The sequence below is a fragment of the Populus nigra genome, chromosome 6 (genome assembly GCF_951802175.1).
Source record: "Populus nigra chromosome 6, ddPopNigr1.1, whole genome shotgun sequence".
Taxonomy (NCBI): domain Eukaryota; kingdom Viridiplantae; phylum Streptophyta; class Magnoliopsida; order Malpighiales; family Salicaceae; genus Populus; species Populus nigra.
In genome coordinates this window covers 2702023-2729620 of record NC_084857.1, presented here as the reverse complement: position 1 = coordinate 2729620, position 27598 = coordinate 2702023, and the positions used below count along the sequence as shown (strand labels likewise).

Sequence of the window (27598 nt, the reverse complement as noted above, 5' to 3'; positions counted from 1 at the left end):
TTATAAAATATTTAGTGAGCCCGGGATAGCCCGGACACTCGAGTTATTAATATATATATATATATATATATATATATATATTTTTTTTTTTTTGAAGTTGCAGGGATAAATTTACAATTTAGCACATAAAATCAAAATAAATGGTCAAATTACACGGAAATAATTTTTTAAAATAAAATAATATATATATTTTTAATGATCCTATTTGTTTGGTTTTACATTTAAAAAGTGTTTTATTTAAAAAAATGAATTTTTAAAATTTTTTTATTTGCTTCAATTTAATATTTTTTTTGATATTTTCAGATCATTTTGATGCGCTGTTGTTAAAATTTTTTTTTAAAAAATAAAAAAATATTATTTTAAAATGAAAAACATTTTAAAAACCAAATTATAATCAAACTTTAATAACTTGCTTCATCCAAGTGTCCTCTGTCATCTGGTGTTTGTGGAATAAAAATTTAGCTTTCAATGTCCTCAGAGATGCACGGCAAATACTGCCTCCAGAAATTCTGTTTTCTTTCCTTTTCACTGTATCCTCATCGCCTGAAAACTGGGAACATAAAGATTGAAGACCTTCAGCATTGTTTTCCCATTCAATTCTATGGTAAATTTCAATCTATTGGTAATGGCGTGGAAGCAAGCGAACCGGAATGAGGGATACCGGGGTGATGATTGTCATTGGTTTCTGTTTGATATTTTAGAGTCCTATTATTTTTGTATTTTAAAAATATTTTTTTATTTTTTACTTCGAATTAATATTATAATTTTTTAAAAATAAAAAATATTTTATTTTAATATATTTTAAAATAAAAAATAGTTTAAAAATTAATTATTATCACGAATACATGTGAATAAGCCCAGCACAGGGGAAAAATAGCTGAAAGCAAAATAAAAAACAAGGAGTAGCTGGTGGCCTAACAAGCCAGTCAAGTCAGCCCGTTGAGAAAATAAAGTCTCGCAAAATTAATTGATGTCGCGGTACCTCAAGACTTTTTATTTCTATGTTATTTTATTATTTATTGCAGAATGATTGCGTATACAAAACTGATTCGTCATGCTCTCTCTCCTCTATGAACCTTCCTGGTATCGCGTCCCTGTACACCGATGAATCTCCTGTGTCTATAGCGGCTAAATTCTCAACTCATTTTCTCACCACCAATTAAAGAAATAAACAGCCAGAGCCATTGACCGCAAATTGCAAAGCTGCCTTGTTTACGTAACCCTAGCCCGTTTTAATTATCAATTGCAGATTGTTTATCTGTTTTTTTTTTAATTTATTTCTTACTTGAAAAATATATTAAGTTATTTTTTTAATTAAAAGTATTTTTTAAAAACATCAATTGAACACAAATTATTGTCATGCAATGTGAAGTTTTCCAAATGCTAACAGTGATGATGCCTTCTTCCTAATTTTGTTACATTTAATTTGATTTATTATAACTTTGTCGTTTATCGATTTATAAACCTTACAAAAAGTTAATTTGAATTTTTTTTTAAAAAATATATTAAAATAATATTGTTTTTAAAATTTATTTCTAATATCTATCTTTCAACTGTAAAAACAAACAAGCGGCGATAGATTAAACCACGTTTATTGCGGGAGCAGCTATGGAGCCACAGCTACCCCTCCGCCCCACAACCTGAAAAACGAGGGACCTGCCTACTCCCTCCTCATTTTTATTATCTGAGGCACCTCCGGTGCGCATGGAGATAACCTACGCCTCTTCAAGCCATCGTTATCTTCCAACAATGTCTGCCTCCTCCTCCTCCTCACTCGGATCCTCCATGCCGAACCGACCTGTCAAAACCATTCCTCTTCAACACCCAAACACGACGTCGTCCTCCTCCACTCCCTTGCTTCAGGCCATGTTTTGGAGATGGACCGCCAAAATAAAACGAACCACTCCTTCTCAATGGATCGATACCTTTCTTCCTTGTTACCGTTGGATTAGAACTTATAAATGGCGCGAGTATTTGCAGCCTGATCTCATGGCCGGTCTCACCGTCGGTATCATGCTCGTCCCCCAGGTAATTCTATCCCCTCTCTGACGAACAAAAACCGTTACATAATAGAATATTATGATCTTCAATCTTCTTTTGTTAGCTAATAATAACTCTTGCATTTTTAGTGTTTGGCCTTGAAGGAAAATGAAAGAAAAGAGAGGAAAATCTGCGAGTCTACAGTCTCTCAAAGCTGACTGACTCAAACTCATCTTATTTTGATTTCCTTTCCTTTCTTTTTAATCATCGTTTACTGAGATGTTGGTAACTTTAAAATCGTGCTTTATTTATCTTTTTAATTTTCTTGTACTTTCTCGGTAACCAAACAGAGTTTTACAGTTGTCAACGGTTACACGTCGTGCATGACTCTGCGTTCTTTGATTATGGTTGTTGTGGAGCCATTCACTCAACTGAGATTGATTGGATTGCAACCTTTTTCAAACTATCTTACTGAAAATCCCCCCCAAATCACTCCTCGAAAAATCTACACCGTTGGATTTGGGACCCACTCATTCAATGGATGAGATTTTCCTGGAAATGATTTCGGGAAGAATTCTGCAGTTAAATCATCACCACTCCTTGTCAAATATTTAACTGTTTTGACGATTTTGATATATATATTAATTTTCTCTAAGTTTCAATCACTGCTTTTTAACTGCTCTCGATTTTACATTTCTACGGTTGGTTTATTAAGAAAAATGCATTCTAATGAATCAGATTTGGAATAAACAGGGTTTTACAGATGTGTTGAGCTTTGTCAATGGTTAAACGTAATGCATGTATCTGCTTTCTTTAATTTTGTCATGGTTTTCATTATAATCATTCTACAAAAAAAGAAAAAACGAAGATGGATTAGATTGTGAGATTTTCAAGTGGTTTGGATAATTTTGATATGTTTCTGTTCTCATAAATCTCAGTTATATCTCTTTTACTGTTTTACACTATACAAGGGACCAATCAGATTTCTTTTTTTTCCGAATAAATTGATGATAGGATTTCCTGTTTTTGATTAGGTTGTGTTTGGTTGCATGGAAATGATCTCTTGAATGTGAAATTTCAATTTGTCTGCAACGAAACACACTTTTTTTTTTTATTATTTTGCTCTGGTTTTACTTTCCTGTGGAGTCTGATGTTGGCACCGTAAACGTAATATTTTTTTCTTACTGCTAGCATTTCTAATTATTTAGTGTGATTTTGTTACTACAGAAGTCATTTTATGTACATGAGTTGGATTATTGATTTTTAGTTGTTGCAAGTCATTTTATGTAGATGAGTTGGATTATTGATTTTTTGTTGCTGTAAATGAACAGGCAATGTCATACGCAAAATTAGCAGGACTGCATCCAATTTATGGACTGTGTAAGTTACCATAAGATCATAATTGTTGTCAATCTTACTTCTTTAGATAAGATTTGTGTTGAAATATTGTCATGAATGTTTAGTGGCAGGATTCAGAAATTCCCTTTAATAGTATAATTCTTGTAGTGCTTGCCAGAACAATACTGTGGCAGAGTTTTAAGGTATAAAATTAAAAACATGATAATTAATTAATTAAAATTTATTTTGATTATATTTAGCCTTAGGTTTAGGAGAGTCAGCACCTTACAGATGAAATTTGATCTAATCATGACAGCATCTATCATCTTTTGAACTGATATCACTATCTACACTCTACCATCATATCCTTTTTAACTCTAGAATGGCTCTGTTGGTTTTGCAAGGTAGATACTGGTTTTATACCAATTTTTGTGTATGCCATATTTGGGTCATCTCGACAACTTGCAATTGGTCCAGTGGCATTGGTTTCTCTGCTAGTGTCTAATGTTTTGGGTGGAATGGATTTATCTGACGAGTTATATACAGAACTTGCGATTTTATTAGCATTTATGGTTGGGATAATGGAATGTATAATGGCATTTTTGAGGTACTACACTCACTGTATATAGTTAAAAAACGCTCTTGCTTTTTTCGTTCATTAAGTTATGTGCAGCTCTCCTTCTCTGAAGTTATTTTATGATACCATCGGCTTATAGTGTTATCATAGTGACTGATGCATATATTCCTCTTCGCTGTAGGCTTGGATGGCTTATCCGCTTCATCAGCCACTCTGTGATTTCTGGCTTCACAACTGCCTCAGCCATTGTCATTGCACTATCCCAAGCAAAGTATTTCTTGGGGTATGATGTTGTACGAAGTAGCAAGATTGTGCCATTGATTAAAAGCATAATATCTGGAGCGCATAAGGTAGGTTTATTCAAGAGGAGAGAGAATTGATAGCAATCCGTTATTTGTGGCTTGTTAAGTTAAGAGAACAATCGTACATATTTTCGGGTCAAGAAGAGCTTATCTAAAAAGGGTTCTGGCCTGATGATTAAATTGTGTGACATGGATGATGGTAATTGTTTGCATGTAGTCATACCGGTAATATTATGCTCCTGAACTTCATTTGCTCGAATTTCTGGCTACTACCACTCTTCAATCACTGATTTTACGGTTATTTGGTGGCTGATAACTAGAACTTCATGTGATAAAATTTTTAAATACTCGAGTTTATGCCCTTAAACATTCTTTATCATTTATTTTGGTCCTTTTATTTACTGTGGTTTGTGAATAAAACTACCAGTGATCATTTAAATTCTACTCTAATCTTCTTTTTTACCGTGTCATGTCAACCACCACTCATCAATACCTTTCTTTAACCACAGGTGATGTTTTTCTTTTGTAGTTCTCCTGGCCTCCTTTTGTGATGGGATCTTGCATCCTTGCAATACTCTTGGTCATGAAGCATTTGGTATGAAATCACTTCAGATTTTTGTGGTAGTGGTAAGAAGTGTCTTTTCATAAATCTCTGTTATAACTTTGATTTTTTATGTTAAGGGAAAATCAAGGAAGCGGTTCAGGTTCCTACGACCAGCAGGTCCACTTACAGCGGTCGTTTTGGGTACAGTGTTTGTGAAAATATTTCATCCATCCTCAATTTCTTTGGTGAGAATGGCATATAGTGAAACACCGTAAAACAATTTGTTTCATATATAGGAATAAATCCATTGATCCCCTACCTCCCTGTTGAGATGAGGCAACTCGTATGCTTAGAACTCTTTCTAAAGTCCATGCTCTTTTCTAAGAAGTGCTTGTTTATGCTGCTCTGTTTTTTTTCATTCATCTTATGAACATTTTGTTGTTTGGTGGCCAACATTTTGCATTGTGAGAACAATTAATTTTATGTGTTTTATGTGATGTCTTACCCTAATTTCATTACATAATCACAAAATGTAGGAAAAGAAACATCTCAGCTTTGGCTTTGGAACTCTACTTGCGTGTCTGGACTTTGATTGATTCAAATGTGCAAGGCATTTGCTTGCTACCAATCTTAGCTACATGCCCAATTTGATCTATGCTTTTACTTGACTCTCCTGAACCTTATTCCATGGCCCACATTGAAATCCTGTTATTTTTTTTCAAATATGTCATTTTACCAGCATAATATTTGTTTAATCACTCCAACCAAGAATAACCGTTATAGATTTAGGATACCTGCTATCCCAATGTTTTTGAATTTTCACTGCTATAAGAATCTAATTGAGTGAACATTCCATATGTCCTACCTATTCTCTATTTAAATAACTAAGGGCCTAATTTTGCATGTAATATTAGTTTTGCATTTTAGGGAGGATGTAGTACAATGTAGAGGAATGCAAACCGGAGAAGTTGGTTTTCCTGCTTCATAAGGTCATTCCTGTCCCGTCACAGAGTTGACAGTATTATTGATCTTGGCGAATAAAACTTTGGATTTCATATAAACTTTCATGGTTACATGTTTTATTGATTAATGTTTTCTTTCAACTGTTTCCTTTTTTGGTGAATATCTTCCATTTTCAATCTAGAAAAATCATACCACAGCTGACAGAGATTAAAAAAATGGTCTTTAGGTAGGAGACATACCCCAGGGACTCCCAAGCTTCTCTATTCCAAAAAAATTTGAGTATGCGAAGTCTTTAATCCCGACAGCAATGCTTATTACTGGGGTAGCCATATTGGTAAGAGAAGTTCTTAGGATCATCTGCTCACAATATTGCTTTCTAAATTGGAGTTGTTCGGTGTCCAATCAAATTAATCTTTGAAATTTAGGAATCTGTTGGGATCGCTAAAGCTTTGGCAGCAAAAAATGGGTATGAGTTGGATTCAAGTCAAGAGGTATGTTTTTGAAAAGGAAGGTGCCAGTGCCTAATGATGTAGCATCTTGTTTTTAAGGATGAATGTAGCATACTAGATGCCTCTGATCTCATCATAAATATAGGATAATCATGCCTGTTACCAATTTATATTTGTGCTATTTGATTTCCTTTTTGGCTGTGCAAATAAATAAGAGGACTCATCCAAAATTATTTACTGGTTCTCTATTCATGGTCTACAATCTAGTGTAACAAAATGAAATTTTGACTTCATTTATCTTTCAACAGTTGTTCGGTCTTGGTTTGGCCAATATCTTGGGCTCATTCTTTTCAGCATACCCTTCAACAGGTGGGATTTAATAAAAGTTCCAAATTTAACCATGGATTTTGACCTGGATAATATATTTTATCCTTCACTCTGTTTAACTCTGGAATTTGCAATAAAATGATAAGCTTCTTTTTTTCTAATATGCAGGCTCCTTTTCTAGGTCAGCTGTAAATAATGACAGTGGGGCCAAAACTGGCTTAGCTGGAATTGTAGCTGGAACCATTATGGGCTGTTCTCTTCTATTCTTGACTCCGTTATTCGAATACATACCACAGGTTTATTTCTATGGCCCAGCTGTTGCATTTGTTTTGCAATATAAAGGTTGTGAAGAACTGTAGAGAAAGAGGTTGCTTGTACAGTGTTCTGTCATGTCTATCAATAAATTCTGATTTGAAGTGCTTTGCAATATATGATGCAATTCATGTTGTAGAGAGAGTATTGAGATATGTGATGGTACCAAGCAAATCACTGTTCAATGCTTTTATTCCCCTGTCTGCTGTATCATAATCATCATGTTGATTGAGGAGCCTAAATATTCTCTCTCAAGATGCTAATGGAGGATTTTGTGTTTTCTACCCTTTGCAGTGTGGTCTAGCTGCAATAGTGATCTCTGCTGTGATGGGCCTGGTAAGCATGCTAAAATCACAAGCTGGGGAGTTAACTGCAGATTCTGTTTCACATCAATGCTTCCTTTAAGTTTGTTATCTATATACCAGCGTACATGAGCTGAATATCTTACATAAAGAACTACCCCCCCCAACAAAAAAACAGCTGGCTTCTCTGGAGCCTTACTCAAAAAATATAATATATGGGTATTGTTTGACTATTAAATTAACTTGATGGTCTTTCGTTTCTATGACATGACTGTCTGCCTATTCACATTCAGATTTTGCATCACATGCGAAATTGAAGTTTTGGAGACTTCTTGTATTTTCCTATTAACAGCATGCAAACATTGTTTCTAAAAGGTTAAGATACTTATTTCTCAAAAAAAAAAAAAAACAACCACGGAGAATTTCTACTATAATTGCATGTTTTTCAAGTATTTGTGGCTCTAAATCTACTTTGTACCTTTTTGGTCCGTGAAAGCAAGATGTGTAACAATGCATTCAAGCATTGATACGAAGCCTTGAAAGACTGCAACTGATTCCTGAACATCTTAATACATCAGTTTGTATTGGCTTTCCAAGCAACGTCATGTATGATGACGAGTATAAGTTGACCAAATGAATGATATAAGAGCACAAGTCCTATTAACTTGAGTTTGTTAGTTGTTGCTCCTTTGTTATCCAAAGGCGAATTGTGCTGATCACTGCCTTGTTCGGATTGTGGCTTAAACTCTATTATATATTAATTTTTTTTTCCGGGTGTCTCATTTCAGGTGGATTATCATGAGGCTATCTTCTTATGGCATGTAGATAAGAAAGATTTTGTTCTTTGGATCATTACCAGTACTACAACATTGTTCCTTGGCATTGAGATTGGTGTCCTTGTTGGGGTGAGTATTTAAAGAAGTTATGTTAAACATGAAGGGATTTGGATAGTAAGTTAGTAACATATAAGATTTATGCACCACTTATCTGAAGTCCACAAATGATCCATGTCAACTGCCTTCTCAGCTTGTTTGTAAGATACTGAATCTATCAACCTTTTTATCTCTGTTCAAGTGCAAAAGTTTGACATGATAATCTTGCTAAGTCCTTTTAGGTCCTCAGTTTGACATAACTTCATACAACTGGTTGACAATCCTTTACCATGGTTGTATAAATTGTGCGCATGATGCATGAACGCCACTGGCTTGCTGGAAGAAGCATTTTTTACTCTAAATTGGTTTTGAAACTGCAGGTTGGGGTATCACTTGCTTTTGTCATCCACGAATCAGCAAATCCACACATTGGTTAGTGGGACTTGTTGCATCTTAGTATTTATGCATGTCAATAATAGGTTTAATCATTCTCTGAATCCCAGTTGATCTCTATTATCTGCTCTATGCATAATCATTATTATGATTTTGTCAATTGCTTCAGCATCTCAGCTATGGCAATGATGATTATCTACATCTTCCTTGTGGCTGTACTTGATTTCTTTCTTCCGGTTTGAACTTCTAAAAGATCAGATCTTCCAAATATCTCTTTTTATCGTGATAAAATGATCAATTTTTGTGGGGTTTGTTAACTGGAAGTAAAGTTTGCAAGCTTCAAATCAGTTATTATATTGGTGCTTATTGTAGATATGCTTATAGTTTAAGTACATATTTAATAATTATAATTCGGTGTACGCTGCAGCTGTCCTGGGACGTCTTCCAGGCACCACAGTTTACAGAAATATCCAACAGTATCCAGAAGCATATACTTACAATGGAATTGTGATTGTTCGCATTGATGCACCTATCTATTTTGCTAATATAAGTTTCATAAAGGACAGGTGAAATTTTGTGTTCCCCTAAATTAATTCAACCCAGGATTACAAGTTCTTTGGATTTTAGGTTGTTGAGATTTCCTTTGCCAGGTTACGGGAATATGAAGCTGATGTTGACAAGTCTGCCAGACATGGGCCAGAAGTCGAAAGGATTCATTTTCTGATTTTAGAGATGTCACGTAAGTATTGCTCATCCTACTCGGGTTACAAGGTCAAGATAGAACATATATTATGTATCTCCATTTTGTCGTGCTCTTATGCTTTTAATCCATGCAAAAGTTACTTTTTGCCACCAAAACTATTTGCTTTGTTTTTCACCTCATTGTATTCTCCACGCTCATTCTTTTATGCTGATTCTGAATTTTTTTTCATGAAATATTCTGTGCTGTAGTCACTGGGTTCAGTGGCGGTTGTCAATACCACAACTTTTTTCATTCTAAATTTTCAAGAATGCTTGCCAAGTGTTCTGCATACTGGATCGAAAGAAAACACAAATAAAACACAAACAAGCAGATTTATATGGTTCCTCAAAACCGGGTACGTCCACGAAGGCAGCAGATTGTATATTATTGGAGGAATGATACAAACACTCAACTCAACCCAGTACAATCCCACAAAACCTAGTGTTTCACTCTTACACTCGGTGTTTCTCTCAAATTTGCACTCTTTCACTCTCACAATTGCATTATTTTCTTCTGCACACTTGCACACTCCTCTTCACTTGCACTACATGTCTCCATTTATAGGAGGAAGGAGAGCAGAAAGGAGAGCCTTGAAACATGCCACTAATTGTGGCACTAACCACTAATGGTGCTTCCACTAAGCATAGTGGTGGGGTATTGTTATTATCAATAAAATCTAGACAAATCTCCGCACCAAGTTCGCAAATGAAGCGGATGAAAATAAGGTTCATCAAACGATCTGGTTACTTATATTCCAAATGTTTTATTATTTTGTAGCCATTACATATATAGACTCCAGTGCTGTTCAAGCTTTGAAAGACTTGCACCAGGAGTACAAATCACGGGATATTGAGGTTGAGTGTCTGTTTTGGTGGAAGTCACACTTAAATACAAGGTGTTCTTTTTATACAGAGACACAAGTATGATCTCTACTTTTTATTGGGTTCTGTTGCAGATCTGTATTGCCAATCCAAACCAAGATGTTCTGCTGACCTTAACAAAAGCTGGTATTGTAGAGCTCATTGGTAAGGAGTGGTACTTTGTGAGAGTACATGATGCTGTTCAAGTTTGCCTTCAACACGTTCAGAGCTTAAACCAAACTCCTAAGAACCCAGATTCATTTGCTGAGGATAAACCAAGTTTCTTCCAGAGGTTATCGAAGCAGAGAGAAGAGGATTTATCAATTGCAGAGCTAGAGTCAGGTGATAAAATTACAGAGCCGCACTTGGAACCATTGTTGTCTCGGAAGTCTTGAATTTTGCTCGATTATTTTTATGAACTCATGATGGTGATTTGTCGAGGCAGGGCGTGTATTGATTATTTGGATGTAAATAATTGATTACAAGGTTCGATTATTTGCAAGTTTCTGTGCTTTAGTAATGTAAGTTTTGTTTGCTGGAAATGTTTTTTTTTTTTTTTAAAAATAAATTCTAGAAAAGTGAATTATATTTTGATGTTTGGTAATGTAAGTTGAAAAATATTTTCTAGTGTTTGGTTATGTCATAGAAAATGAGCTGGAAAATAATTTATTAATGTTTTATTTTTCTCAAGTTTATTAAAATAATAAGGAACAAATCTTATAAATTAAAAAGTTGAATGAGAATGAAATTGAAAAAAAATATAATTTCATAAATTATCTCAAATAAAATAAATAATAATCAAAATAATAGAGATCTAATCTAAAAAATAAAAATACATAAAAAATAAAAATACATAAAAGATAAAGAAATTAAAATAATAATAATTAACATTTTATAAACTATTTTAAATAAAATAAGTAACAAATAAAAAAGTGAGGATTAAATTTGATAGATAAAAAATTTTAATAAAAAAATAATAAGAGAAAAATAAATAACAATTATAAAAATGAATACCAAAGTTAATATAAAAATTAAATGTTAAAAGATGAAATTAAAAAATAAATATTCAAAACAATATATATATATATATATATATATATATATATAGCAATCAAAAGTTTGAGGGATTAAATTTGATATAATCAGTAAATAATATGACATTTCTAAATTTTTCACAACTTCCGGAAAGTGTTTTCGATCCAAATTTTCCAGGAAAACACTTTCCTGAAAACCAAGTCAAATTTTCTTTGATTGGAAAGTGTTTTCCGTTAACCAATTTTTTTAATGACAAACAAACATAGAAAAATTTGGAAAGTAATTTTCCGGAAATCACTTTAAATACAATGTAAAATATGCATTGTAAATCTTGCTTTTCTCAAAGGACCAAATTCTTTATTTTATAAAAATAGTGATTGTGGTTGTGTTGTTATTTTTTAAAATGTTTTTTATATAAAAATAATATTTTATTAAAATTATTTTTAACAACAATATATTAAAATAATATAATTTAAAAACATAATTTTTTTTTAACCACCCTATAATCCGCAATCCCAAACATAAACAAAACAACTATATATATATATATATACTAATAGGCTAATAGACTGTAGGCAAAAATACTTAATACGATAAAGGTACACATGGGCTACTCTTTATTTATCTTTGAAGTCGCCTCATCCATTTCACAATGAATGTAAGCGAACTTGAAATTCAGTTTGTAATTCTATATTCTCGTGAAGAGTATTTTCAGTTTATGTTTTCATTAGCACTATATATATTTTTTAATAATTCTTCTTGATTGAAATGAACAATAAGGAACCCCAACACCTTCCCTGCTAGTCAGTCTTTACCAGGGGTGAGCAAAAAAACCGAGTAAACCGAAAAAAAAACAACCAAAAAAACCGAACCGAAAAAAAACCCGATTAAACCGATTATTTTTTTTGTTAAAATTTTGGGTTCGGTTCGGTTTTGGTTTACGAAACCGGAAACCGGCAAAACCCCAACCGAACCGAACTGGTTCGGTTTAAGGGGTACTATAAATAGGAAAAAAAAACACTTTCTAATTTCTAAAACCTAATTAACCCTAGATTCTCTCCGCTCCCTCAATCCTCACAGCCGCACCTCACAATCCAAACTCTCACTCACAGAATCACAAAATCAAGTTAATTCATCTTCGATTCTTCATCCATATCCCTCTCTGGCTCTCCCATACCATCTTCTTCTTCAAAACAAACAACCTAGCCAGTAGCCAGTCAGCCACATCTTTCTCCCACACGGCCACGAGTCGCACGGCACACACCACACCGGCACACCAAATCTCCAGAGTCCAAATCTAGCGAACCAGTCCCTCCCTCTTTCACACCCAAACTTGAATCGCGTCCCAACTCACACTAGGTATGATTTTTTTTTTCTGTCAATCTCTGTTTTTATTTTTTTTTAACATATGCTTTGTGATTCTGTGTATTTTTAAGTATATCCTTACAAAAAAATCAATGTTTGAGCATTCTGTGTATTTTTTGTTGATTTTTATAACTATGCCATTTTTCCTATATTTTTTTCAAATTGTTTCTTGCTGTGTGACGAAAAAAACAAACTCTGTGTTTGAAGGGAAAACATGATCAACCTGCAGGCTGGTTTGAGACCATAAAGTCTGTTATGTTGCTGCCTCAAGTTGCCTTTCACACCCGAAATTGAATCGTGTCCTAACTCGCACAGGTATGATTTCTTTTTTCTGTCAATCTCTGTTTTTATTTTTTTTCCTTTTTATTTAGTTTCTTGGTTCTTTTAGTTTGTTTTTGTATTTTGTTTCCCTGTTCTTTGTCAATCATTTTGGGTTTGTTGCTGCAGTGTGTTACTCTGTTTTATGTGTATTTAATTTTTTTTCTGTCAATCATTTTGTATTTTGTTTCCCTGTTCTTTGTCAATCTGGGAGTTACATAATGTTTTTCTTTTGTTGCTGTTTCCTGATTGTTTGTTGATTTCTCATCATATGTCTCTTTACAGCATTGAAATTGCTATTGGATTTTTCTGGTTGCCATCTTTACAGTTCAAGTTCTAGAAAAGCATTGTGTGATTTCCTCTTTCGTTTTGATGTTGGTTGGAAGGAAAAGATATAGATGTTGTGAAATTGGTTATGTTTGGCAGCATGTTTCATTTTGCACAGACATTGTTAGGATTGTCTTCAAAACTGGTTTCTATAACTAAGAATCTGTTGCTTTTATAATATAGAATGTAAATTTGTTCTTATTGCATCTTGAAATAGACTGTTAATCAGAATTTCAAGGACAATTTGATGGTTGACAGATGGCAGTGAACTTAGGCAGTGAAATAGTGAACTTAGGATTGGTTGGCACTTGGCAGTGAACTTAGGCAGTGAACTTATGATTGGTTGGCAATGAACTTAGGATTGACAGATGTTTTGGCTGATATTACTTTCCAGTTTCCATTTTTTTTTTTGCCTGACATTTAAGTTTCTATTAGTTTGATAATTTCTTTGAATTTTAGTACATTTAAGTCTATTATAAGTTATGGGTTTTTAACATGTTTTCATTATGTAATAACAGATGGAAACTACTCAAATTCAAAATGCTTCATCCACGGGCACTACACCAACATCAACCACTTCTCCAACTTCAAAAACTAACGCAGAATCAACCAATGCAGCTTCCACCATAGATACAAAAGGTAAACAACCTCAAGTCCTTGCATCTAGGAAAAGAAATGTTGAGGATAGAAAAAAGTCACAAATTTGGGATCACTTTACAAAACTTGATGGTGATCCTAAAACCCCTAGAGCTGAATGTAATTATTGTGGAAAACATTATGCATGTCACACTATTGTTAATGACACAAGTAATATGTGGAGTCATTTAAAAGTGTGCAAGAAGTTTCCTTTTGTGGTTGATAAGAAACAAAATGTTTTGGTGTTAGAACCTAAGATAGAGAAGGGTGAATTGGAAGAACAGAATGTGGGAAGTCTTAAGGCAATAGGTTATAATTATGATGAATGTAGACAAGCACTAGCAAAGATGGTTATAACTGATGAGTTGCCTTTTAATTTTGTGGAGGGTCGGGGATTTAAATTGTTTGCTAGGACTATGCAACCTAGATTTGACATTCCTTCTCGTTTTACAATTATGAGAGATTGTTTGAAACTTTATATTGAAGAGAAGGATAGATTGAGGACAGCTCTTAGGGGTCAACGATTGTGCTTAACAACAGATACATGGACATCAATCCAGAATATTAACTATATGTGTTTAACAGCTCATTGGATTGATAATGATTGGAATTTGCATAAAAGAATTCTTAATTTTTATCAAGTTTCCAATCATATGGGTGAGACAATTGGCCAAGTTATTGAGAATTGTTTGTTGGAGTGGGGAATTGATAAACTGTTGACTATTACATTAGACAATGCAAGCTCTAATAATATGACTATTTCATATTTAAAGAATGTGATGAAAGATTGGCCAACTAATATATTGTCAAATGAGCACTTGCATGTTAGATGTTGTGCACACATTGTAAATCTCATTGTGTGTGATGGCTTGAAAGAGATTAATGTTTCAGTTGTTAAGATTCGAAATGCAATTAGGTTTGTGAGATCTTCACCGTCGAGGCATCTTGCATTTAAGAAGTGTGTTGAAAAGTTGCATATAGAGTGTAAGAAATCATTGTGTTTAGATGTTGCAACTCGATGGAATTCAACATATCTTATGCTAGAAGCTGCTGAAAAGTTTGAAAATGTGTTTATGAGGTTAGGTGAAAAAGAATCTAGGTATATGAGTTACTTTTTGAAGGTTGATTCAAAGGGGAATAAAAAAAACATAGAGCCACCTGGTTTGGAGGATTGGGAAAATGCAAGAACTTTGGTTAAGTTCTTAAAGATCTTTTATATGGTTACATTGAGATTTTCTGGCTCATTGCATGTCACATCAAATTCTTTATTCAATGAATTGATTTATATGCATACAAACTTGTTGCAATTGTGTAAAAATAAAGATAGTATTTTAAGTGGAATGGCGATGAATATGATATCAAAGTTTGAGAAGTATTGGGGTTGTGAAGTAAATCAGAATTTTTTGTTATATGTGGCTAATGTCTTAGATCCACGTTTGAAGTTGAAATATGTGAAATTTTGTTTTGGTGATTTGTATGATCATGACAAAGCACAATTGCTACCAAATAAGGTGAAAGATACTTTGGTGAGCTTGTTTGAGTTTTATTTGAAAATTGATGAAGTGGTGGATAATAATAGGCATAAACAGGATAGTGCTATTGATGATGTGGAGGTAGATGTTAACACTTTGGCTCGATTCAAAAGACATTTGCAGGAGGAGGATAGTGTGGAAAATAAAAATGAGGTTGAGAAGTATTTGATTGACGGTTGTGAGGATCCTAATGATGATAAGTTAGATATTTTGGGTTGGTGGAAAAGTAATGCTTTGAAATATAAGACACTTTCAAAGGTTGCCCAACATGTTCTGGCTATTCCTATATCCACAGTGGCTTCTGAATCAGCATTTAGCACAGGTGGTCGTGTACTTGATCAATTTCGAAGTTCTCTATCTCCAGGAACTGTTCAAGCACTCATTTGTTGTCAAAATTGGTTGCATCATGGATCAATTTCAACTGATATTAGAAGCTTGATAAATGATCTTGAAACCTATGAAAACCTTGAGTCAAGTAATTATTTTTTAATAAACTTGCACCTTTTATTTTGTAATTTATTAATTAAATTGTTTGCAATCATCTAACATGTCTAATTTTTTATTTTGTAGAATTTGATGGAAAGTTACATTTAGTAACAGATGATAATTAGTTCAAAAGTTACTTTGATGGTAAAAAACTACTTTTTATTTTTACATATTCTAATTTATTTTATCATGTTATAATTTTTTATCTTGATTTTCAGGTTTTGATGTCAATGGTATTACGGAATCAAAGTGCAATGTTCTTGTCATTTTGATGTGCTTTTTTATTAGGATGATGTGCACAATGAAGATTTATATTTTTTGCATGAAGTGTTTTATTTTTTATGGTAATGTTATTTGTTGTTTTTTTTAAGCCCTTTTGAAGGCAATGCTTTGTAATTTAAATTTTAATTTGGTGTGTGTTATTTAAACTTTGATGCATGAGGAGTCCAAACTCCAAAACACAAATTTTAGAAAGACTTGCTACATATTAAACACAATATTAGCACTAATAATTTAATATAAATGAATATTTAGTGACAAAAAATATTAAATATATTATAGAATTTTGTAACAAATTTAGATAATATTTACATTAATTACAAGCCTATTAGAAAGCCCATCAGAAAACCCATTAGAAAGCTCAAAAAGGCCTAAAAAGCCCAAAAAAATCATAATACAGGTTTTTCTGTTAAAAGAACTGAACCGAACCGAACCGAAACCGGTCGGTTTGAACCGGTTTCGGTTTGGTTTCGGTTTGAATTTTTAAATTTTAAAAAATTTGATTTTGGTTAGTTTTTTAGTAAAAAACCGGACCGAACCGGTTTTGCTCACCCCTAGTCTTTACTTGCAAAATGGGTTGAATCCAGCTGTCCGACGTGACAATGTTATTCAGTTCCATTCTTTATCTGCTCATCAAATATACCACTGTACTATCAGTTGTAAGACTGTCACGCCGGCTGCTGCTGTTGCCCCCTCGCACTCCCTCGGATTCTACGGTGGTGGAATTTGACGCTGTTGACTGTGCTTAAAAAAAATATTATTTTTTTTAGTTTTAATTAATTATTTTAATAAGTTGATGCTGAAAATAAAATTTGAAAATATTATTTAAAAATGTTTTTAAATAAAAAATAACTTCTGATGTATTCTCAAAGAAGGCACGGAGATTTCTGAACTTTGGTGCACGCATTGAAAGGGGAAGTAGTTTATGTGTTTCAGTTGTCCCACATCGAAAGAGTGATAAGCCTTGTGGAAGCGAGGCGCTATAAATACTCGTTTTGCGAATGGGTGGTGACGCTTGCCGCGCCGGCTCTATATTGTGCGCAAAAAATTGTAGAGGGGAAATAGGCTGGCCGAGGGTAGACGCTGCTCACTTTGCAGAAATCGTTTGTCTGGGACTCCCTATTTGACCCACCCCAGAAATCTAGCCCAAGTTTATTTTAGTGAGTACTGTCCTGGCTTTGTCTCATGTTTTTTTATATTGGCCCTTGATTGTTAACGATAATCGGCCCAAAATGTTCTGTAACTGTCCTTGCTTTGTCTCCTTCTCTATTATCGAAGTTCTTTTACACGTATATTTTTAATGAATAGATGCTACTATTTCAGTTTGAACTATTGGTACATGGCAGGAGATCAAGACTTCTAAAACATTTGCTATCCTTGTTACCGGATTACGAGCAAAAGAAAACAAAAAAGGATTTATAGGACAAACTTCAATTCAACCAAAGAAGCAAGGAGAAGCCTTATTTTAACGGTGAAGCGTTTTTTCAGGTATGGATTAGGCAAAGCAGCTATCAGATAAATAGTTTCTTCAAATAAGTCATATAAGAATATCTTTTTTATATAAAAAACACAGTTGCATTTTTTTTTGTTGTATTCCTTGGCGAAAGTGGTCCTTCCACCTATAACTAGCTTCGAATCGACTAGGAATGAAAAGCATTAATGCTAGTAGAAGAAGTGGACGGCCTTGTCTGCAACTGTGGAATCAAAGGTCAATACTCTCCACAAATGTTTTTCTTTTTTTAATCTGTGATCATCGTACGATGTGGATTGATGATGCTGCCCTTTTCTCCTTTGAGACATCAGCAAATGGGGGTGTTTTACTTTTGTGTTCAAAAATTTCATCCATCGATTTAGATTGTGGCTGTAAAGTGTAACCCCCGGCAGTAAAGATTAGGGGGTCCCAAATATATGAGAAGAATATACCGACGTCTATTGCAAACCAATCTGTATCCGCCACATCATCATGCACAATCTACAATTATATCAAAAAGAAATCTCAATGCGATAGGAGACGACCAAATCTCCAAATCATTGACATCCTTGTTGGCAATGCAACGAGGGAATCCTTAGTAACGCTGACAACTCCGGGCTGGTGCAGTCTTCGAGCCTTGGCATGGTTTGCTAAAACATCTACGCATAGTTATGATACCCGGCTAATAAAGGTTTCAACTTTCATACCTAGTAATTAACAATCCAAGACATTACCTTTATAAACATAGTTACTAAACCTGACACCTATCAATGAGTAAACTTGATGATATGCATACTCGGAACTTAACTTAGATTGAATTATTATTTTAATTGTTTTGAAAGTTCATTTGACCAAATCTACGTGGGATCTAGTTGGGTTAACACCATAAAATTATTTATAATTTTTTGTTCAAAATAATATTATTTCATTAAATTTTTTGAAAAAAAACATTATTTTGAAATGGATTCAAGTTAGCTTGTTACAAACAAGTTGCTTTAACAAACCTTTGGATCTTGGACCAAGAACCCGGACAGATTTTGATAACCATCCTTTTAAATATAACATAAGTTGAGAAAGACAATGAATAATTTATAAAAAAAAAATATATCACAATGACAAATTAATATTTTTTTTCCTTTTTGGAACCAAACTCATAATGGTCATGAGCCTAAAATGTTTTTGGCCCATTTCCAAACACTTTTTAAAGGCTCGAGTAGAGCACTTAAGCCCTTAAAGAGAGTTGGGCTTGGGTCGAGACCCGAGCCCAGGTGCTGGGCACCCCTAACATCTTTTTGTGGGCTCAAATGTACCACTCAAGCTCAACTCTCAAATGATATGTCTTGATCTACCTTTTAAGCTCAAAAATAGGTGTCGAGTCATTTTTTCTTTTCTCATTAATGCTTGTGTAAGAAATATCATTTTCTATTAATGCTCATTGATAGCAAATAGCTATATTTAATAGTTCGTAAAAAAAGATACCCATAAACAAGGTAAGGAAGAGTCTAGCCAACCTAACTAAGTCTTGTTAGAGATTAATATCATTTGGGGTAGAACCTCAGCAGGAGGTAACACTAGGAGTGGAAAAAGAAAATATAAGAAGCAAGTCCTCACTACCACCTGCCTCCTTAATACATGTCATGAATCCTTTATATTTACCTCAGAAGACAAGGAATTTGTAACTTTTTCACATGAGGATGCTTTCATCATCTCAACACTTTTTGCTAATCATCGTGTCCATATGATATTAGTGGATGATTGTAGTGTAATCAATATTCTTTTAAGTGAAGTGATAGCACAAATGAGAATAGATCCCACAAAATTAATCCCTATAAAGATTTGTCTCATTAGGATTGCAGGTATAAGCATGCCGGTGAAGGGCGCCTTAAAGATCCTTGTCATTATCAGGACTCTCTAAATGTATAACTCTTCAACAGACCTTTATGATTATTGACATGAGCCTCTCCTACAATGTCATCCTAGGAAGACCTCTTCTCCATCAAATAAACGTTGATATCAGTACTAGATACCTGACAATGCAATTCCTTACTTATAAGGGTGTGACCACAATACGAGGTAACCAATACTCTTTTGGGCAATGTATCTCTTCATGTTTTAAGGGCAAGAAAGCTTCGACAGTGGACCAGCAGGGTCCCGAGAAAGAATAAATGGAAGTAAGGATAGGGGCCATTAAAGAGTTGAAAAATGTACCCCCTAGGGAGATGGACGTGGCCACCAAGATGGGATCTACTCTACAACCAAGTTAGGAGCAAGCTCTAAAAAAACTCTTTATCACTTAAAAAATTAATTTTGCCTTTGAACAAACAAACATGCCTAGGATCAGCTATCAAGTGGTTGCACATTGACTAAATGTTAATTTAGCAATTTCTTCTACTCATTAGAAGAAAAGAGTTTCAGGGAAGAGGGACAAAAGGCAACTATAAAAAAAAGGTACAGTTGTTTGTTTCCAGTTTTATCCGCAAAGTGATGTACCCAGATTGACCGGAAAAAATGGTAATGGTGAGAAAAACCACTGGCAAATGATTTGTTAAAAGGATAATTTTCTTGTTTCCAATATTAAAGATTGTTGGATTCCACAACAGGTTTTGAGTTTTTCAGTTCTCTTGATGTTACTCTGAGTATCATTAGATCCCTTTGCAATTAAATGATGAGGAGAAGACATCATTCGTCACGGAGAAAGGAATATTTTGTTACAAGGTCATGCCTTTCAAATTTAAGAATACAGGAGCCATCTACCAATGAATGGTGAACAAATTCTTCAAGCATCAACCGCGGAGAATTATAGAAGGTTATGCAGATGATATGCTAGTGAAGAACATGACATTTGAGTGACACCTCTTTGATTCAGAAGAGGTATTTTCAGTTTTAGGCCTATATCAAATAAAGCTCAACCTCTCAAAATGTGTGTTTTCCATTAAAGAAGGGAAGTTCCTGGGGTTCCTAGTAAGCAACAAGAGAATGGAGTCTAACCCTAAGAAAATCCAAGCAATACTTGATATGACTCCCCTGCGATCAGTAAAGGAGGTTCAATGTCTCATCGAGAGGTTTGGTTGCCCTCAACAAACTCATTTCCCATCTTGGAGAGCGTATCATGTCATTCTTCATAACGCTGAAAAATATTTCTAATTTTGAATGGACATTCGAGTGTCAAAAATCCTTCAAGAGACTCAAAGTTTACTTCTCATCTCTTAAGGTTTAATCTCAGCTATGAGAGAATGAAGACTTTTTTCTCTACTTGGGTGTAATGGATTTAACTGTCATCGTTGTACTAGTAAAAGAGGAGAACGAAGTTCAACGCCCGGTCTATTACTCTAGTAAGACACTTGAATATAGAGAAGCTAGCCCTGACTCTGTAACTGTCTCTAGAAAGTTGAGGCCTTACTTTCAAGCTCACCAAATCATCATTTGGACAGATCAACCCCTTTAACAAATTCTTTACGAGCCTAACATGTCAGGACACCTGGTGCGGTGGGCAATTGAGTTAAGAAAGTTTGGTCTCCGATACCAGTCTAAACCAACTATAAAAGGACAAGCTCTAATAAACTTTATTATTGAATGTTCTTTTAAGGGGCCCATACTTCATGACTTTCAATCTTCATCAAGCTCTAAAACACCATTCCTTTGGCCTACAATTTCCTTGGGACCAGCCCAGCCAATATCCACATGGCGGCTACATGTAGATAGGTCTTTCAATGTCAAGGGTAGTGGATCTGGTGTAGTGTTTATAAGTCCATAATAAGAGGATTATACCTTTGAGGTTTGTTTTGAATTCCTATCTACTAATAATATGGCTGAGAATGAAGCTTTTTTGGCAAGGCTAGGGCTCGTAGAGGCCTTAAACGCCTATCCACTTCAAATTCACAATGATTCTCGGCTAGTTGTAGGCTAATAATGTCAATGGTTATATGAAGCTAAAAACCCCACCATGCTGAAGTATTTCTAGAAAGTTCAAAGACATCTCTCTAAAAAAAATGAAGGCAAATAAATCGTAATCATCTGTATACCAAGAGAAGCCAACAATCAGGCAGACTTTTTATCTGTAATTACAAGCTCCAACTCAGTAGAACTCCCTCCAAACATATGGATTGAAACTTTAGAAAAGTCGTGTGGATGAAGAAGTTCTAGTGGCCGTCCCCATCACCCTTGGTGAAGATTGGAGAACCCTTATCAGATATTATTTACTTACTAGTGGAGTACTTTCTGATAGAAGAGAGGCCATAAAGCTAACTAGGTGGGGCACCGAGTATTACTTAATCAATGACATCCTATACAGAAGGTCCATTTTCGTTCCTCTCCTGAAATGCTTATCACCAAAAGACAGCATATATGTTTTGAAACAACTTCATGAAGGAATATATGGTCTCCATGTGGGATCTAGAGCTCTCACCACTCAAGCTACCCTAACAAGTTTTTACCGGCCAATTATATTTCATGATGCTACTGAAGTAGCTAAACAACGCGATAAGTGCCATTTATATTCTTCGATTTCCCATTAACCCTCTACATAAATGACAATTATAGCCTCCTTATAGCTTCTTCGACTGGGGATGGATATATTGGGTCCTTTTTCAAAGGCCATAGGTAACAAACAATTCATCTTAGTAGCAGTCGACTACTTCACAAAATGGTAAGGTTGAGGCTTTGACGAACATAACCTCTAACAAACTAATCTCTTTCATTTAGAAGAACATTATATGTCTTGGGCTTCCTAAAGTGTTAATAACGGATAATGAGATACAATTTGACAATCATAAGATAAGAGAACAATGGTAGAGACTCCACATCGATCATTGATTTTTTTTTTCTTTCCCCAAATGATGTGTTTTGGCCTACTTTCTAAGCCCAAAAACATATGTTGAGTCTTTTTTCTTTTTCTTTTCCTATTAATGCTTATTAATGCTTGTGTAAGAGATATTTTTCTCTATTAATGTTATTAATGCTTGTGTAAGAGATATTTTTCTCTATTAATATTTATTAATGCTTGTGTAAGAGATATTTTGTCCCTCAAAAATATTGTCATGGTGAAATTACTTTTTAGCCCCTTTGCCCAAGAAAAAAAAAGGTTTAATAATTATAAATATTTTCAAAACTACCAGGTAAAGGGAAAGTTTTTTCTTACATTAAAAAGATACAGATTTAACACAAAAACAATCTAAATCTTAGAATTGAAAGCTTTTTAAGTGTATTTATCACTCTTTTTCTCTACAAAGTTATGACTTTATCATTGGAGAGTCCTTAAACACTCTTAAAGAGAACTTTTTGCAAGTATCCAAAGATATTCATTAAGAAAGTTTACCTTAATATTGGAGAAATGAGTTATTTAAAAAGATACTTAACTAATATTTGATTCAACCACTAAAAATCCTTATTCTATAAATACTTCTTAATTTAACAGTGCATCAAATAGGATGCATCGATGGAAGCCAAAACACTAGTTCATTTTGTTATGACAAACTGTAATATATCCTAAACTCTTGTGCAATCAACAACCCATTCATATAATCAAATAATTTGCTTTTCAAGCTTACTTAAAGAAAGTTGAGTGTTTTTAGTGATAAACAGGTAACTAAAGAGGGGATTCTAGATCTAAAAGCATGCACTTGGAGGTAATAATTCCTTCTTCCTTGTAAATCAGCCTATGCATTTTGATCATTCATATTTCCCTTGATTGTACACTCACAGCTGAATTGATACAGGCATGACCAGAAACAATTTCCTTTCAACAGACATGGAAAATGACATTACTCAACAAGTCACTAGCATCAAAAGAATCTTACGTGCGTACTTCCAACATTAGGTTTGTTCTTTCCTCTGTCTTCTTGTACGTACCACTTCAATGATAATGCTGAAGAAGCAGCTAGCTAGCTTGTCATTAATTAAAGATTATCCATAGTATTTACCTTGAGCCTCGTTGATCTAAAAGGTGGTTTAAGAGAAGAATACATGTGTGATAATACTCTTTCGCATAATCATTTTTTTTTAAGTCCAGCAGACTACACCCTTTCCTTTCCCATTTAACGTGGTTGGATTGTCACATCTATGACATGGATTGATGAGTTGAATACACTCACTCATATATATGATTATTTGAAACATATCTTTACGTAAAGCCAACCTGCTGCAGGACTAGCTACCGTCTTCTTGCGCTGTATGGAGAAAACAGGCAGCAATATATACGAGACATTGCAGAGGAAGATGACATGCACGCATCATAACTACAAATCGACTACAGCTTATAAATGGCAATTCATGACTGTCAATTAACAACATATTCTGTGCACTGGATTTTGAATGGTGCATACATACCAAGACTATAAAATAGTAGCGCTGGTAATGTCTTGTCAGCGAGTCATTTTATTTGTATCTTTTGTCGTGTAACAGCTAGCCGTGTTGCAGCAAATCAATAGTTACAAATTACTCAGCATATATAGAAGATGACAAAAGTTCATATATACAAAGGTCAAGTCCCATAATAATATTAATAGGGAAATTCATTGGATATGAAAGTTACTATTACCTCATCTTCTAACCCAATCCATGCTTGACACATCATCAAGCTCAATCTATACCATATCAAAATCTGGCTATTGGGTGTGTTGACATGGCAAAACAAGATCAAATAACAACAAAATGAGCACCTCTAACTCAACTTGCTGCCAATCTACCTTCTGTAGTTATCAGGGATCTTCCCTTTGGTTGGACCACACATGCATGAAAGTTGCGTTGATTTTACACCCTCTAGGCATTAGTGTTCCGTACTCGGGGAAAAAAACATGGAGAAAAATCATCATGAGGAAAGAGTTAGACGTGCTGAATTTACTGAAGAAGAATACTCATACAAAAAATTCCCTCTTTCTTCTTTCCATGCCTTTTGCAACATGTATAGCTGAGGTTTTTGTTCAATCGGAAAAGATATCATGCCTAACTAGATGCTATGATGGAGTTGAGTGTAGGGACAAATTTTTTGGGAAAATATCTATGAGAAGCTAAATTTCATATGGTCTAATTTTAGCTGGTTTGTTGTGCCACAGCTTAATTGTCAATAAACTTTTTCAAGATGGAACGAGTTGATGGAACTAGATGATGCATGAACTAGAAGAGAAAAGACAAACCTGTCAAGAACTCTAGCAACAAGACAGAGACGTTGACGCATTGTACGTTGCCTAGAACTACAATATTAAACTGGGTTTGTTTTTAAATATTATACATTGATTGTTATTGTTCTTTTGACGTTTGCCTCAAAAACAATTCCATACTCCTAAAAAATTGGCAATAATTGATCTTATTAACAGGAACAATGCATTTATCATCTGCAGAGAAGTGAATTTTCCTTCTCTGATCAGTTGACACTGTATATGATGTTGTGCTCTGAACCCAGGTGCTCGGTGTTCATGATCAGAGAGATCAATTGGCGAAAGCACAACATCTAGCTACTTGTAAAGAAACTATATAAAGCAACAGAATAACAAGCCTGGCCCCTCTACTTAACAGAAAGACAAAGAAAATGAGCTGCAACATGCCATTTGCGTACCCAATGCTAATTCCTTTTCTTTCAATTTGATAGAAAAATGCTACAGTTCACATTGGCATCTTGGCGGGTGTTGGCCTTGCTGACAAATCAAGTCATGTCACACTCAATGGTATGGGCAATTTTTGTTGGTCTTGAATCATCAGAGAACTAAAAATCTGAACTTCGGAGAGTTTTCTTAACCATGTCAATTAAAACCGAAGTAATGATCAAATCATCACCACCCTCAGCGCAACATTTACAGAGGCTGATGTTTCTAATTATGAATCCCTGTTTTAAGCATGAACAATAGGAAAAGATCAAGCATGGAAATATTAATGTCAAACATAAAAGGGAGTGGCGTGGATTGAATGATCAAGGTACGTATATAGTATTATATTAGTATTGATCCTCGTGATCATCATGTTAATATATATACATTCTGCTGGTAACATTGCATTTTTGGATAATTATTTATATATTATCATTTGGCTAGTATTAGAGGGAATCGATTGTCTGTCTAGAGAAATTCTCTAGATGGTGGTAAGGACCCACTTATCACGTGGTGAAGGACTGCCCTAAAAGCAATCCTACAAGACAAAGAAATGGTCATTTACATATCTCCTCTAATCCCCTCTCCACCAATTATCATCTATCCCCCACGTGGGATTGCTGGACCCATCTCCACTAGCTAGCATCCCGACGACACCTTATTTCCTTCGCTGTTGATCGCCTCCTATGGTATGATGCAATCATCTTCCTTGTATTATATATATTGCACCACCAACCCAGACATTCTGCAGTTACATATTTGTTTTCCTGCAGTTCTTGCTTAATATTCTGCGTATATATATAGCACTGGTGTTTTGGATCAGGATCATGGGAGACTCATCTGCTTCATACATACACATGGTTAATCTTATAGAATATCTAGCTCAACGTTTTCTTCTTTAGTTCTCTTAGATTTTTATTGCCTGGTCATAGATATCTATGTTGGGACTTGTTTGATTCATCCATTCTATTGACTGTTTCTGTTTCTGAAAATCTTGATTTTGCTGTTGATGGATTTGTATGGTGATTAAATTTATAGGTGCAGCACCTTATAGAGAAGTGCCTGATCTTCAACATGACTAAAGAAGAGTGCATGGAAGCTCTCTCTAAACATGCAAATATCGAGCCTGTCATCACCTCCACTGGTTTGTAATTTCCCTAATTCTGTCCATTTCTACCTTTTCATCCTCTTCCCTTCAATCCTTCAAACCTTCACTTTGTAATATTAACCTAATTAATTATTAAGGCAATAGAGAAGGATGTGATACCAGATCACGCTCGTTTAACACAGATAAAAATCAAGTGGGTTCATGTGTGTGTGTATTAAATATTATTCACTCTCTGTTACCTTGAAGATATGGTCATGTACTCTCTAGACTGATGACTACAAATAGAGCTTGGCCATGTCATGTACAGTAGGTCTAAAAAGTTTTAGTAGAAAAATCTATGAGTTATTTTTTCTTTATAGGTTTGAGATTAAATATTTAATTAATTTTTCCTTATAAAAAAAATAGTTCTTAACTATGATAATTACCAAAAAAGATTATATGTATAATCATGATTTTTTCATTATTTTTTTTACTATCGTGGAGAACCTAAATTCAACCCGTTTAAATGGCCTCTACTTAGGTTGTAGACTTGCCCTGTGAGGCTATGATCCATGTAAGCATGCCTTAAAAGAGAAAAGCCAATCGATCCTGCCATACGAGCTTGCTCACAAAATTTAATGAATTAGAATGTTTATACGAGTTACTTGATGTAATCATCTCATAGATTCATTCCAATATGCCTGATTGATCTTGGCTTTGATCTAAAAAAAAAAGATTATGGCTTGTTTATCTCGTAAACAATCCAGAAATATATATATATATATATTAGATCCTCTCTTGTCAAAAAAAAAAATCTTGAAATGATTATTTAATATATAGTCACATAATCATCAAGTACATGCAGACAAACACAAACACTATGATTTTTTCTTACGTAAAAAACATGTATGCTAGCTACGCATAAATATGTATATATATAGTAGCAGTAGTAATACATATATATAGCAATGGCTTGTATTTATGCAGTGTGGAAAGAATTAGAGAAAGAGAACAAGGAATTCTTCGAGGCCTATGCTCAATCGAAAAGCAAGGATGACAGAATGTCCGAGGAAGAAACCAGTCGAGTGATTCAGAGGATGATCTCCCAACAATCAGAATCAGAATCCTCTAAAGATCATGATCCAGATGAATAAAGATTAATTAATGATGTATTAATTTTTCCATGAAAGCGATCGATCCCTCGATCTCCTTATCATGTTCGGTGTTCGGGCTGGTAGTTTTGCCTTCCCTCGAAACTCTAATCCGACCAAAACACAAAGGGAAAAAAAAAAAAAAAGTTATCTCGAAGTCTTGTTGCGGTCCCTGTATTTGTGAATTTAATGCAGAAAACCACGGTCTGTTGCTTCCATGGTCCTCCTAGCCACAAATAAAATCATGTATTGTGCTGTATGAAACAAAAGACAGCACCAACTATTTAATTAGGGTGTATATAAGAATATATCATAATTGTATTCGGATCCAATATTCATCAATGTAATCAGTCGATCAGGGGCTATTATGTCA

General features: G+C 34.4%; 2 protein-coding genes and 1 long non-coding RNA gene across 8 annotated transcripts; all 3 read left to right on the top strand.

Moving 5' to 3' along the window:
* The first annotated feature begins 1565 nt into the window (after nt 1–1565).
* Nucleotides 1566–10503, top strand: LOC133696061 (sulfate transporter 4.1, chloroplastic-like). Of its 6 annotated transcripts, none has more exons than XM_062118087.1 (17): nt 1566–2028; nt 3312–3360; nt 3727–3925; nt 4077–4245; nt 4727–4792; nt 4879–4986; nt 5931–6038; nt 6130–6195; nt 6462–6522; nt 6649–6776; nt 7087–7128; nt 7883–7999; nt 8347–8398; nt 8787–8925; nt 9010–9098; nt 9879–9955; nt 10057–10503. In XM_062118087.1, exons 1-17 carry the CDS (start codon nt 1705–1707, stop codon nt 10354–10356), a joined length of 2094 nt encoding a protein of 697 aa, XP_061974071.1. In that variant the 5' UTR covers nt 1566–1704; the 3' UTR covers nt 10357–10503. The 6 variants fall into 6 exon arrangements, with proteins under 6 accessions (XP_061974071.1, XP_061974073.1, XP_061974072.1 ...); XM_062118092.1 differs by having other exon boundaries at nt 1955–2028; nt 3723–3925; XM_062118090.1 differs by lacking the exon at nt 1566–2028 and adding an exon at nt 2289–2771.
* Nucleotides 10504–16826: 6323 nt separating this feature from the next.
* On the top strand, nt 16827–17882 carry LOC133697945 (uncharacterized). Its single transcript, XR_009842960.1, has 2 exons — nt 16827–17099; nt 17263–17882. It is a non-coding gene; the product is annotated as an uncharacterized LOC133697945 (long non-coding RNA).
* Nucleotides 17883–25677: 7795 nt separating this feature from the next.
* Nucleotides 25678–27598, top strand: LOC133696504 (uncharacterized). The gene is made up of 3 exons (XM_062118704.1): nt 25678–25847; nt 26026–26131; nt 27062–27598. The coding sequence occupies exons 1-3, from the start codon at nt 25815–25817 to the stop codon at nt 27226–27228; spliced, it is 306 nt and encodes a 101-aa protein (XP_061974688.1). The 5' UTR covers nt 25678–25814; the 3' UTR covers nt 27229–27598.

What these genes read in the sequence shown, in the direction of transcription:
- LOC133696061 (XM_062118087.1), top strand. Translation starts at nt 1,705, where the DNA reads ATGGAGATAACCTACGCCTCTTCAAGCCATCGTTATCTTCCAACAATG. An exon ending in ATCCATCCTCAATTTCTTTG is followed by an intron (nt 4,987 to 5,930) that starts GTGAGAATGGCA and finishes AATGGTCTTTAG; the next exon opens with GTAGGAGACATACCCCAGGG. An exon ending in TCTCTGCTGTGATGGGCCTG is followed by an intron (nt 7,129 to 7,882) that starts GTAAGCATGCTA and finishes GTCTCATTTCAG; the next exon opens with GTGGATTATCATGAGGCTAT.
- LOC133696504 (XM_062118704.1), top strand. Translation starts at nt 25,815, where the DNA reads ATGGGAGACTCATCTGCTTCATACATACACATG. An exon ending in CTGCTTCATACATACACATG is followed by an intron (nt 25,848 to 26,025) that starts GTTAATCTTATA and finishes TTAAATTTATAG; the next exon opens with GTGCAGCACCTTATAGAGAA. An exon ending in GCCTGTCATCACCTCCACTG is followed by an intron (nt 26,132 to 27,061) that starts GTTTGTAATTTC and finishes GTATTTATGCAG; the next exon opens with TGTGGAAAGAATTAGAGAAA.